Here is a 13,613-nt window from a genome sequence, read left to right as displayed (position 1 = left end):
CCCGACGGGCGAGCCGGGCGCGTCACCGCCAGTGCGCCGGGTGCGGGTGGTGAAGCAGGAGGCGGGCGGCCTGGGCATCAGCATCAAGGGCGGCCGCGAGAACCGGATGCCGATCCTCATCTCCAAGATCTTCCCGGGACTGGCGGCAGACCAGAGCCGGGCGCTGAGGCTGGGCGACGCCATCCTGTCGGTGAACGGCACCGACCTGCGCCAGGCCACCCATGACCAGGCCGTGCAGGCGCTGAAGCGCGCGGGCAAGGAGGTGCTGCTGGAGGGTGAGCGGGGCCGGCGAGGGGGCGGGCGGGAGGGCGCGCTGGGCTGGTCGGCGCTTACTTTGTTTCTGCCCCCCTGTCCCTTGGCCGAGCGAGCCGCTCCCTCCCCCCTGGAGTCCTCGCCTTCTCCTCCGCGGGAGTCGCGACCTTCCCAGACCCGGTTTTGCTTCGAGTATGGAAAAACTGATGCCCCTTGCAGGAAAAGTTGAGCAGCAGCCGAAGTGTGGCTTGCTGTCCCGGAGGGAGACTCCGTTGAGATTTAGTCAGAAACAGCGGCCCTGAAAGCCCCGCCTCTGCACGATTAGCTGACGCTAAGAACTAGAGGGAGACCGTGCGGTTTGCGTTCTGGAGACCCGGTTTGCCGCTTCAGAAGTGCCGGCTGGGCTTTCGTCCCTCACCTCTGGTTCCCCTGGCGGGCGGGTCTATTTAAAAAAAAAAAAAAAAAAAATCCAACTACACGGATGCCAGCGGTATGCTTGGGCAAAGCACCAAAGCGCTGTGTAATTTATGGGAATTTAACCCATCGTTGGCTCTCAACAATAACCAAAGGAGATCATAGCACTCCATTGAAGCCAGAAAGCTGAAACAGCAAGTTTGTGTAGTTAATGAGCCTTGTTTAACAGTGGAGGCTCACGCGTTTTGAACATTGACTGCCAACCGGGGTTTTTGCCCCTTTTGCAAGGTCCAAGTACCTACTCTCACAGGCGCGCAACTTCCAGGCTCATCAGGCATTTTAGAAGAAATGTAAAATGTGAAATCTCAGGAATAGCCAGACTTACTGATTAATCTCTCATGATGAATTTTGTAGAACCAAGTCAAAATTCAGTCTCCTCTCGAAACCCTTTCGTGTTGGAAGTGGTAGAGAAGTGTGATCTGAAGTCAGTTGCTTCAGAAATTTTTGAGGGATGAACTTTCTGCTGATTCAGGCACTCAGGCAGCGTTGATTGCTTAAAAGAGAACATAAAAGAAGACGTGTTTCTGTTTGGGGAAATGATTGAAAAATGCAAGCCCTTTTTCCTGAGTATGCAGTGCAAACTATATGTAAATGCCAAGGGAATGTAAAGTTGGGAAGTAGTAATGGAGCTGGTGTTAGTGGGGTAGAACAGGACTTTTTCAGGGGGTTGAATCTTGAGCCAGGTCTCCAGTGGACAGGCAGAGATGAGTCAGGAGGGTATTCCTGGCAGAATAATAACCTAAAGGAAGGAGTGATGGGTAGGATAGGACCAGTCATCAAACTAAGAGGCCAGGAGTACTGCTTGGCAAAATGATTTTCACTTTTTTTCATATCTGCTTGTAAACAATTGAAAAAATGTTAGTTGGCAAGTAAATGGCTTAATGTGCTCCAATTGTGAAATTCCAGTTTCCCACCTTTATACTATCCTATTTATAACTCATAGGTAGGACTAGACACTTCAAAAATTAGTGTTAATAAAAGGGTAAAGTGATAGATTGTGGTTGAGTGGTGAATGTATTAAAAAAAATGTCACCTGAAATACGTATTTTGAAAATGGTCTAAGTATTTGGTTATAAATTCTTAGAATCAGAATATTGTATGTAGTACTATTCATGTAGTACTCACTGGTGGTACACAGGCAATTCAACTCTACTATTTTTTATGAAACGCAGACTTTGTTTAGATGTGGTTGAACCTGGTATTGATACTGATTAAATGAATTCATTAGTTTAAAATAGGCCACATGTGCTTTTAGAAAGCAAGTTTACAAATGGCAGCATACAACATTTCTTGAATGTCTTTTTACCTGACACAGGCAGAGGTGAGTCATGTTCCCATTTAGTAAAAGATAGGTTTTGCCCTTTCATGTGTGGGGAAGTATGAAGTAGCACTTTCAAGGCAAAGGATATAAAAATAAAATTACCTAGAATATGCAAAAACCACTGAAAACAATTTAATTGAACTGGTAAACGTTATTTAAATTCTGGAGCTGATGTACCATCCAGGTACACACACACACACACACACACACACACTTTTTTTTTTCTTTAAATTTTTTTTGTTGTTTCAGTTGTAGGTGGGCCACTTAGCCCTTAATGTTTTGGAACTGTATTGTTCTTTCATTAGATGTCTCTAAACTTGGAAAAACTGTCTTAACATATAGCACAATAATGCTCTTCTGCTGTGTGGGCAGGGAATTTCAGGCATGCTTTTGCCACTCCCAAGGAAGAAAAGTTGTAGTCTCTGGTTGCTTGTGGCTAAGGGACTCCTTTTTATCTCTGGGATTATTCATTCCTTTTTCAAACAATTATTCAACTCTGCAATGTGCCAGAGCCACTTGAAGATACCGGATTCCTGTCTTCAGGAAGTTTGGAGTTGAAATAAAAATGGAAAGATAAGTAGTAAGTACACTGCAAAGGGTTAATGGCACTTTTATTATAGAACCCTGGCAGAAGGCACAGCATAAAGAAGAGAGAGGTCCCTTGGGATCATAGGTTGAAGATCCTCAGGAAAAGGTAGATGGAGAAGTTGAAGCTTGAGGCCCCTGTGAAGAAAGGGCTATCCTAACTAAAGACATGTAAGTGAAAGGCACTAAATTGTTCTGCCCAGTGAGGACTTTGTGGTCAGGTCAGACACAGGGTTTGTTTCTGGCTGTAAACCTAGGCCTTAGTTTCCTCATTGGTAACACGAGTATAGTAGAAATATCTCTCTCAAAGGGTTTTTTTTTTTTCATCTGACAATTTATGTGCTGAGTGCCTTTTTTAGGGGCTAGAAATAAAGTAGGGCATAGCAACCTCCCTTGGCCTCAAGAAGAGTATGAGTAAGGAGAGTAGAACTGGATCATGAATGTATGCGATAAATTAACAAAGGCACTCTCAAAATATTGGTACTTAGGATAACAAGATGTTAAAATCCAACACACTTGACAAGAAATACACGATTAAAAAAGTAATTATTTGGGGTGAATAAGAACAATTATATTTCTTAGATGCAAATTCCCTTTTCTAATCCTGTTTTCCAGTTTCTATCATCTCTTGCCTTAGGTCAGCTTTTATCCCTTGATTTTATTTGGTTTCCCATTCCTTCAGTTTTTCCTCTTACTACTACTGTTACTCAGTAAAACTTGTCACTGTCTGGTTATGATTTTGTCTATTATAATTGATATCAAGATGCAAAGTAAGTAGCCTTTTTGTTAGCAATATAGATTGTAAGCATAAAAGGACAGTGCTAACTTATCAAATATTCTATGCTGAATTTAATGTGTCTTGTGTGCTAGAAAAAGGGTCTATCCAGAAAGTATCTAAAATTTAAATGTATACGGCTATAAGCTTGACTATTTCACAAACATGAATTAGATTACACATAAAAGGCATTCTATGGGTCTCCCTGGTGGTCAAAGGGTTAAGTCTCAACAGTGTGAAGCTGTCCAAAGCCACTGCTGCTTGAGTTAGATCCCTAACAAGGGTGCTGACCCACCAGGCCCAGGCCTCTCCTGTCTCACAGGCCGCTTCCCCTCAGCAGTGTATTTCAGTGAATCTGCCTGTTCGCTTTTCATTGTATTTCTGGTGAGTCCTCTCAGCCCCACCCTTGCACTTCTGGTCTACACTACAGTTCTTGGATGTGTAAAATAAAATAAGTCTCTTTTAAAAGAAAAAGGCATTCCAGGGAAAGTTAGGGGAAAGTAGTATAAAGTGCCCAGTTTAAGAGTTGATATTTGATTACTATTTTGAAGCAAGTGTCTTTGGAATATTGTTGGAAAATCATCTTTTATCACCTAAATATGATTCTGAGAATATTGCTTTTTTAACCTACTGAGAAAAAATTTTTTTTCATGCTGAGGGAAAGTGAACTGGCATGAAATTTAATTGAAAAAAAAAAACCAAAAACTTAGTATTTAGAATAGCTTGAGACTTTGAGTGCCATATACAATATGTTTCTTTTTATCTGTGTTAGGGGACATGTGGTAATTACCACTGACATTAGACTATTAAAGAAACTAGTTTAAATATTTCTTTCTTTTTAAAGATTTATTTAGGGCTCTTCCTGATGGTCCAGCAGGTTGGAGCGAAGCTAAGCCAAGCCAGTGGCCGCTTCAGTGGGAGTTTGATCCCCCACCATCCACCATGGAGGTGACCTACATGGTGCAACAGACCTCTTCTGTCGCATTTGCTGCTCCCCATTCTGTTTCTGGTGAATTCTCTCATTGCCCCTGCACCTCTGGCCTATACCCCAGTTATGTATGCAGAAGTAAATAAAATCTTAAAAAAAAAAAGATTTATTTATGCATACAGAACAGGGGTGAAGGCCAGAGGTGCAGGGGCACTGAGAGAATTCACCAGCAACAGAGTAGGGAGAGCAAAACAGGCAGATTGACAAAGTACACTGCTGAGGGGAGCAGTGGGCATGTAAGGAGAGGTCCGCCTCGCCATGTGGATCACCTCCAGGGCTGGGGATCGAACTCCCACTTAAGAGGCTCTGGCCAGCTTGCAGTGCTGTGCTTTAACCCGTTGTGCCACCAGGGAGGGCCCTAAATCCCTACGTTTCTACTGTCTTCATTAACTGTTGGATCATTTCAGCATGTCCTGTGGAAAACATTTTATATTTTCTTTGAAAGCACTGTGTATTCATTTAATCTAGTTTTAAAAAACAACTAGGAATTACAAGGACATTTTGTGATTCTGTTTCTTTGTTTCACTTGATTAGATATGTTTATATGAGAAACTGTGTCTTTGTAACCATTCTATTTTTATTATTTCATATAAAATATACCCTCCAAATGATTATCAAAATATGACAGATTTATTGATTCTAATACAGCATGGTTATAAAAAGAACATATTTCAAAGCCATTTCCAGGCTTTAATTTAGATCTCAAGTGATAGCTCAGTAACTTCCACTGAGACATTCCCTGCCGTGTAGTCATTCCAGGATAAAGGTTAATGTACTTTGTGTCTTTGTACTCCAGGGATGAGGTATAGCCTGTGGCCATGGAACAGTGTCCTACTGTTCTGAGCTGATTGTTCACGGATCTAATCAGTGTCCTTGGCCAGTGTCCTTAGCTCACTATTCTAACTCAACAACAAATGATACCTTTATAAGAGTGCCTTATGTTTTTATCAGGACTTAAAATTTTAAAAAATCATCTGTAACAAGGCAGATTCCCTAAAAGTGGAGGGGTTGATCAGGTCTGTATTTTCTCATTTGACCCTTACATAGTCATTTTTAAGGTGGAGGGCTGGGTTTTCTTTGTTTTGCAGATAATTACACTACAGTTCATTAAGGTTAAGTGAGTTCCAAAGCTTGCAGAACAAATTTTTTTAAAATAATATAACAGTTTATTTTTACATCATTTTGTACATTTTTTTTTTCATCTCAATTGTAATCCCCGTGGGTTTCCCATCACCGAGTCACCCCAGAATAAAATTTTAATGTATCCTTCGGGCATGAGGAAATATCTTAGCTGGGATTAAAAAAAAAAGTTAAGTCTCATTTAACAGATAAGGAATTAATGACCAGAGAGGTTAAGTGACTCGTTTACATCACCTAATGAATTAGTGATGGGGCTTGTAACTAAATTCCAGTCTGGTACTTTCTCCCTATACCAAACTGCAGTCAGATCCAGCATCTTCTGTGCATCATGCATGTTGCATTATGTTATTAGAGATCAGTATGTAAAAGAAGTTGAAGGTGGTCTCTGGCCTCAAAGAACTTAGACTGAAAATGAGAAAACAGTCACACAGAGTAATAGATAAGAATTGTGGCACTCTAATACTTCTAATACTGATCAGTTGGGGATGGAAGAGCTGAGTAGACTTCATGGGGAAAAGATAATTTGATCTGAGGCTTGCAGGACAGGTTGTTCCCCTGTAGATGGAAAATGGTCCAAGTTGAAGGGTTATCTGAGCAAAAGCCAAAATAAGCATGACATATGATAGGAAGTGAGGAGAATAGAAATGGACTTAGGGAAAGAAAGTAAAGCTGGCTAGATAAGACAGCGCCAGATTACACAAAGCCTTGAAAGGAGGCCAGAGGAATTTGGACTGTTTTCATTCTGTCAGTCAACATTTATTATGTGCCTACTGTAAGCAAGGTGTAGTAGATGCTGGGAAATGAAAACTAAGAATAATCCTTGCCCTTTAATGCTAGTAAAGAAACAGTTACAACTGGTTGCGATAAATACTTTAAAAGAAGTGAGACATGTAGAAGTGCAAATGAGACAGCATGTTGAAGGTAAGAAAGGGGTAAGTAGCTGGTGTGCAGAGAGAAGTAAAATGTGATAAAATAAAAGAGTGTGTACCTGGAAAACAGGCTGAAAAAGAGGCCAGATCATCAGGGGTCTTATATGTGGTGCCAAGCAGTGATCTCTAAGTATTTTACTTTTCAAATTGAAAGAATTTGAGCTTCACTAATGTTTACAGTACAGATGACACTGGTTCTCTTAAGTCTTATTAAGAAAGTGCCTTTATACATTTGCTATGCAAGTGGACATCTCAAGATGAGACAAAGCAGATAAACTGAGATTAGTAACCATACTAATTTGGCTGCCATAAATCTATTGCACCTTCCTACAGTTTATTTTTTTTTAAGATTCATTTATTTATTTATGCATACAGAACTGGGGTACCGGCCAGAGGTGCAGAGACAGTGAGAGGATTCCCCAGAGACAAAATGGGGAGCAGAATAAGCAGATCAATGATATATATACTGCTGAGGAGTGCAGCTGGCGAGGCAGGAGAGGTCTGCTGTTCCATGTGGGTCACCTCCCTGGCGGGGGATGGAACTCATGCTAAAGTAGCTGTGGCTAGCTTCACAGTGCTGTGCTTTAACCCATTGTGCCACAAGGGAGTGCCCCTCTTCCTGCAGTTTACTTGACAGTTCAGTGGATTTGTTTTATTTTCTGCTTTTTTATTAAAAAAAAAAAAGTTATAAAATGACCAAGTAACTCAAAGATAAACACATAGAAACCATGGATTACAGGTAGTTCTAATTTTGCAAGCAGTAACAAAAAGAATTGATGTTCTTTTCATAAGTGTTTGTTCTTTGTCACATTTCATGAAATCAACCTGAATGGTGAAGTGCCAAGAAGACTATATGAAATGCAGATTTACATACGTTATTATTAATAATGAGCTTTACCATAAGAGAATATTATATTTTGAGTCATATAGGAGCTAATGATAGCATAACTTCATCAGGGATATGTTAGTATATTTATTATATATGTTATTATCTATCTCATTCTTGATTTCTATTTTCATATATTTGTTTTATGATATACAGTTAATGAATATTCCTAATTGAGGGTGTATACTCAGATTTTTACCTATGGGTATGTACTGTCAAAAATTTTGGGCCTATTTTTAGGGAGGCTACCCTGGCTTTAAAATACTTTAAACCAGGTAGGAAGTACAAAGTAGATTATAGGAGCTGAAGGCAGTTTAGAGGTTATTGCAATACCATAAGGATAATGAAACTGAGCAAGATCATGTGAAGCTGAAAAATATTAACAAGGTAGAAACAAAGAGTCTTAAATGAACAGTTTGGGGCAGGGTGTAAAAGAGGGAGAAAAATGGATAATAATGCCTAGATTTCTGGCTTGGGAAACCAGATAGTTATGAAACGAAAATGAATGGGAGGAATATGTTTTAGGGTAAAAATTAAGTTCAGTTTTGTACATGTTGAATTTGAGTTGCTTGTGTGACATATTGGTGGAATAAGCCATTAGCCAGTTTGAACAAAGTACAGGCCCGTAGCCAAGTGAGAAGGTAAAGACTGAGCTGAAGATTTATGAGATGTCAAGGTAGAGGTGGTAATTGATGCTATAAATAAATGTAGATATACTCATCAAGAGAGAGTACTTCTTATCAAAAAAAAAAAAAAGTTGAACCAGGATGAAGTCCTGCACAAATCCCTTACATTTAAAGCAAGAATGGAGGAAGAGAAAATCTGGAAAGACATGCTCCAGAAGTATGAGAATCTGGAAAAAATGATATAATGGAAGTCAGGGAGGAAGTGCCTTAAAAATGGAGGGGCGATGAGCATCTTCAGATGCACAGAAGCCAAGAAAAAGAAGTCCGTTGGGAATTAGAGAGTAAGATCATTGGTATTCTCTTAAGAATCTTTCCAGTAGTGACACCGAGCAAAACACTGCATTTTAAAAAACTTGACAGAAAAATAAAAGCAGAGAAAATAACATAGAATTGAATGAGGTGTTCAAGGAAGGTTTTACTTTGGTGGTGGTTTGTTTTTATTTTGTTTTAAATGGAAAAAAATTGACACATATTTGTAGAGTAGGGAGAAATGGTTAATAGAAAAGTAGAGGTTGAAAGATGGAAGGGTGGGGAACTGATGCAATCCAGTTTTGATCCAGGAAGTGACATGATGGGAACAGCATTTGGGGTTGGCAGAAACAGATGCGCTGGATTCACTGCAAAGAGCAGCCAGAGGTAGGAAAAGCTGCAGCTGTTGTAGTGAAAAGCACCCAAACAGAGGTGAGAACCAAAGAAGGGATGGGGTGGTGGTAGCACTGGGAATAGAGAAGAAGTTTCCATTTAAGAATCATCTTAAAGCAGGCAGTTTTAGCCAGGGTACAACAGAATCCACGGGGACCATTTCTTACCTAGTGGACTTGTTGAAACTGCCCATGCACCCAAATGTACTCAAAGGGAATCTCTGGCAGTGAGTGTCTGTTGCTAGCATAGACATCTGTTTCCTCATAAACCTTGGGGTGGAAAAATTGAGAGCTGCTCTATTAAAGGAAGAAATGACAGGACATGAAGGCAGATTTTTTATGGTGAATTAGCCCCAAGATTTCTGTCCAGGGGCAGTATAAGAATGGTTATTATCAGTAGGAAAAATGGAATAATTGGGAGAGTATTAAGTTTGTATCATTCAGCTGTGTTCTAAAACACTGAGGCAATGTAACGCTGTCTGCTGGCTGTGGGATTGAGAATAAAACTTTCATTTTATAAACATTACATTGCATCACAGCATGAGAGCATATTCTTCCTTTAAAGGACCTTTTTTTTTTTTTTTTTTTAGATTAAAGAGCTTTTGACTTCCTCTGGAGAATTGATGGTTTTTGTTCAGATGAGTTTAATATTTTGTGTCTAGCAAATACAATTGACTTTATTCCTATATTTAAGTGTAATTCTGAGGAAAATACGATTCTGCCATAAAATTTGTTTGATTTCAAAGTAAAAGCAAGCCTCATAAGATCATTTTGTATATGAACAAAGTGCCAGTGGTTTTTGAAAGAGTGAAAGAGTCATAAAACTCAAATTTGATTTGTTTCTGTGACCTGGCTTCTACAACATTGCTATAAAATGCTTTGACATATAACTAGTTAAAAATTTATGGGGGCCCTCCCTGGTGGCACAGCGGGTTAAAGCACTGCACTAAGACGCTTAAGCCACTTCCGCATGAGTTCTGAGTTCCATCCCCTGCCTGCCCTGGAGGAGATCCACATGGTGCGGCAGACTTCTCCTGTCTCCTGACCCGCCCGCTGCTCCCCTCAGCAGTATACTTCGTGGATCTGCCTGTTCTGCTCCCTACTCTTGTCCCTGGTAAATCCTCTCACCCTCTGCATCTCTGGCCTATACCCCAGTCTGTATGAATAAAATAAATAAATCTTAAAAAAAAAAAATTATGAAGTTCATGGACCTCCCTGATGGCCTAAAGCTTAAGTCTCATTGCTGTCGCTGCTGATAGCCTGCATTAAATCCCCAGCCCTGGAGCTGAACCACATCTGGTGCAGCAGACCATGCAGCAGACCACTGCTCCCATCAGCCGTTTATTCAGTAGACCTGCCTGCTCTGCTCCCCAGTCTGTCTCTGGTGAATCCTCTTACGACCTGCACCTCTGGCCTATATTGTTATATGCAAAAACTTAAAAAAAAAAAAAGAATTTATGAGGTTGATTTTTTTAATTATTATTATTTTGGCTTTTTCTCTCAATATTTTTTCTCTCTACTGCCATATGATCATCTTCTTTTTTTAAATTTGCAAATATTTAGAATGCTTTGTGAAAATAGACTGTGATAGGGAGGTGAGGAAGTTGTACATCTTTCAATTTAGTTAGTCTGTCATGTACATAAAATGTTGGAAAATAGGAAACCTTGATCTTTCACTGAAAAAAATTAAACAGTTATGACTTATTTTACTAAAAAGAGTGGATCAATGAACAAAAAAATTTAAAACACAACATACCTTATTTGAAACTCTGTTGGTTTCAAAGCACAAAACAATCAATCTTTCTGGAATAAAAGGGTGGAGGTATACAGGGCCCTCCCTGGTGGCACAAAGGGTTAAAGCACAGTACTCTGAAGCTGTCCCCAGCTACTGCAGCACTAGTTCAAACCCTGGCCATGTGGAGGTGACTCACATGGTGTGGCAGATCTCTCCTGTCTCACCCCCTGCACCCCTCATGAGTGTATTATACCCTACTCTGTCTCTGGTGAATCCTCTCACCCCCAGTTCTTGTAAGCATAAGGAAATAAATCTTTTTTTATTTTAAAGATTTATTTTTTTATGCATGCATACAGAAACAGGGTACAGCCAGAGGTGCAGGGGCAGTGAGAGGATTCACCAGAAACAGAGTGGGTAGCAGAACAGGCAGATCAATCAAGTACACCACTGAGGGGAGCAGTGGGCTAGACAGGGGAGGCCTGACCCGCCATGTGGATCACCTCCGGGGCAGGGATCGAACTCACACTGAAGTGGCTACAGCTTGGCTTAGTTTTGCAGTGCAGTGCTCCAACCCGCTGCACCACCAGGGAGGTCCCAGTAAATAAATCTTTGGGGGTTAAAAAAAAAGGATGGAAGTATTCAAAGAGAACCTTGCCTCAGGGCTCCAGGGAAGTGGAGCAGTTAGGCCTGAGATGACAGGGGCGAGGATCACCACCTCCTTATCTTGGAGTTTCTCTATTTCTATCTGAGAATATCTTTTGCAACAACTTTGTTCTAGCACTTTCATGTTTTTTCATTTTTTACAGTTAACTTTGTATAAAATTTATTTTGGCATATGGTTCGCAGTACTTGACTGTCTTTCCAAATAGTTAACTAGTTTGAGTCAGTATTATTACTCAAATAACCCTCTTATATGTAGTGTGGTGGATTGGTGGGCTGCCTGGAATGCCATGTGGAGAAAAAATTCCTAAGTCATACCTGAGTTCAGCTGGAGATGGTTCTATGCTTAGTGTGTCTGCAATGCCAGGGTGAGACATGTATACATACTACATACCTGCCACCATAGCAATGACTGTCCTTTCCTTATTTATTTGAAAGGTACCTTTTAAAATACAACTTTTAATATATTGTCATCTGATTCTGGATTTTCTAATGTATTCTGGTTGAGTGTTTTCTAAGTTTGTTGTAGTTTTAACATTTAATATCAGTATTTCAAGTGGACTATACCTGTCAAGAAACATTTAGAAAAAAGAAAAAAGATAATTGCAGGCTAGTGTAACACTATTTCCCCAGATAAAATCAGAAATGACTTTATTATTCTATTTTGATTAAAATTCATAAAGGTAACTTGAAAAAACTGATGGGTTTGTAATATCTCCCAATCATCCCACCAAAAATACCTCACTCATGTTCAGTCCTGTGGTAAGGGATATGGGATGCTCTGATTGGCTGGGCCTATATCAGTGAGTACTTTGGAAACTATGGATGAGACATCATCCTTAGTTCCAAATGGTTTGAAGTAGGAGTTTATCAAAGGATGAGCACATTGATATTACCAAAAGAGTATAGTGAATTTTTTTTTAAATGGAGAGTCGGTGTTTTTTTTTTTTTTAAAGATTTATTTATTTGTACATACAGAACTGGGGTACAGGCCAGAGGCTCAGGGGTGGTGAGAGGCTTCACCAGAGACAGAGCGGGGAGCAGCACAGGCAGATCGACGAAGTACACTGCTGAGGGGAGCAGTGGGCTGGTCAGGAGAGGTCTGCCACACCATGTGGTCACCTGTGGGACAGGTGGGAATCAAACTCATGCGGAAGTGGCTTTAGCTTCTCAGTGCTGCGCTTTAACCCGCTGCACCACCAGGGAGGGCCAAGAGTATAGTGAATTTTAGGCAGACCTAAATAGATGTCTACTATGATGTTCTAAAAATACTAGAAGGTGATGTTTGAGATCAAATAAGAAACTACTGTATTAAGAGATACAGAAACTTTGTGATAGCTACAAATGGAGAACAAAAAGTAAATTTGCTTGGGTAAAGATGAGCTACTTGGAACTTTCACAAAACTCTTGACATTCCAAAGTGAATAATAAGTTAACATTTATTTTGGCATTTGAACAACATACAAAAATTTGTATGAATTTCAAACAACTTTACAAGGATGCACAATGATCATTTTATAACAAGAACAACAAAAATCTATATAGACTAAGGGCAGGCCTTAAAATCAGAGATTGGGATGGAAAAAATTTTTGACCATCAAAATAGACATACAGAATTTTTGAAGTAAGAATTGTTTCGGTTGCAGAAACTCAGAACACACTAAACAGATGTGGAATGTATTGTTTCATGTATCTCCTAAGATTGGGGGAGGAATTGGGGTTAGGTCCACAGGGATCCAAAGGCTCAAATTACCTTGGCTGCAACCATCTCCTGCTGTGGAGAGTCTAATTCTGTGTAGTCAGCTAAAATGGTGCCAACAGTTCTAGGAATATATTGCTATAATTTGATAACCCCTGTTTTAAAAAAAAAGTTTTCTTTTGGCACCATCCTCTGATTAGCTCTGCTTTGCCTGTCTCTGGGTCCTCCCAATCCCTGTTGCCACAATGATGGAAACTGTGACCTGGGCCTGGGTCATGTGCCCAACCATCCTTGCTGTATTGAGATTAGCCTTCTCTCCAAACTATGAAATGTGCAGTGGGGTGTCGGTTTTGTACACTATAACTATGCAGCCCATTGCAGCTTCAGAACCTAAAATATTATGGTAACTAAACTGTAAATTAAAAAAAAATCAAACGGAAATAAATTATAATGAAATTATTGAGAACTTTGCTAAGCTTTTTACGTGCATTGTCACCATTTTTAAAATAATAGTTTATTTTTATATCATTTTAAGCAATTTTTCTGTAGGCACCATAGTCTAGTGCATTTCCTCTTTGGAGAAGTGTCTTTTTAGCTCTCCTCCCCATTTTTTGATGGGGTTCTTTATTTTTGTTGAGTTTCATCAGTTCTTTGTATATCTTTGTGATCAATCCTTTATCACTCGTTTTGTGTGAGAAATTTTTTTCCCAATCAGTGGGATGTCTGTTTGTCTTTTGTAATGTCTCTTTTGCTGTACAGAAGCTCTTTAAATTGATGTAGTCCCATCCATTTATCCTGGCCTTCACTATCGTTGCATTAGGTGCTGTGTTTTTTTTTTTTTT

General features: G+C 39.9%; 1 protein-coding gene across 1 annotated transcript in view; it reads left to right on the top strand.

Annotated features, from left to right (window-relative positions):
• Window positions 1-13,613, top strand: part of SNTB2 (syntrophin, beta 2 (dystrophin-associated protein A1, 59kDa, basic component 2)) — a 94,326-nt gene that overhangs the window by 420 nt on the left and 80,293 nt on the right. The window contains exon 2 of the mRNA XM_004690211.2: window positions 14-275. Within this exon, the coding sequence (XP_004690268.2) occupies window positions 14-275 (262 nt within the window). The remainder of the gene's footprint in view (window positions 1-13; window positions 276-13,613) is intronic.

This window comes from Condylura cristata, unplaced genomic scaffold (genome assembly GCF_000260355.1).
Source record: "Condylura cristata isolate star-nosed mole 26May11 unplaced genomic scaffold, ConCri1.0 scaffold00028, whole genome shotgun sequence".
NCBI lineage: Eukaryota > Metazoa > Chordata > Mammalia > Eulipotyphla > Talpidae > Condylura > Condylura cristata.
This window is presented reverse-complemented; position numbering and strand designations above follow the sequence as displayed.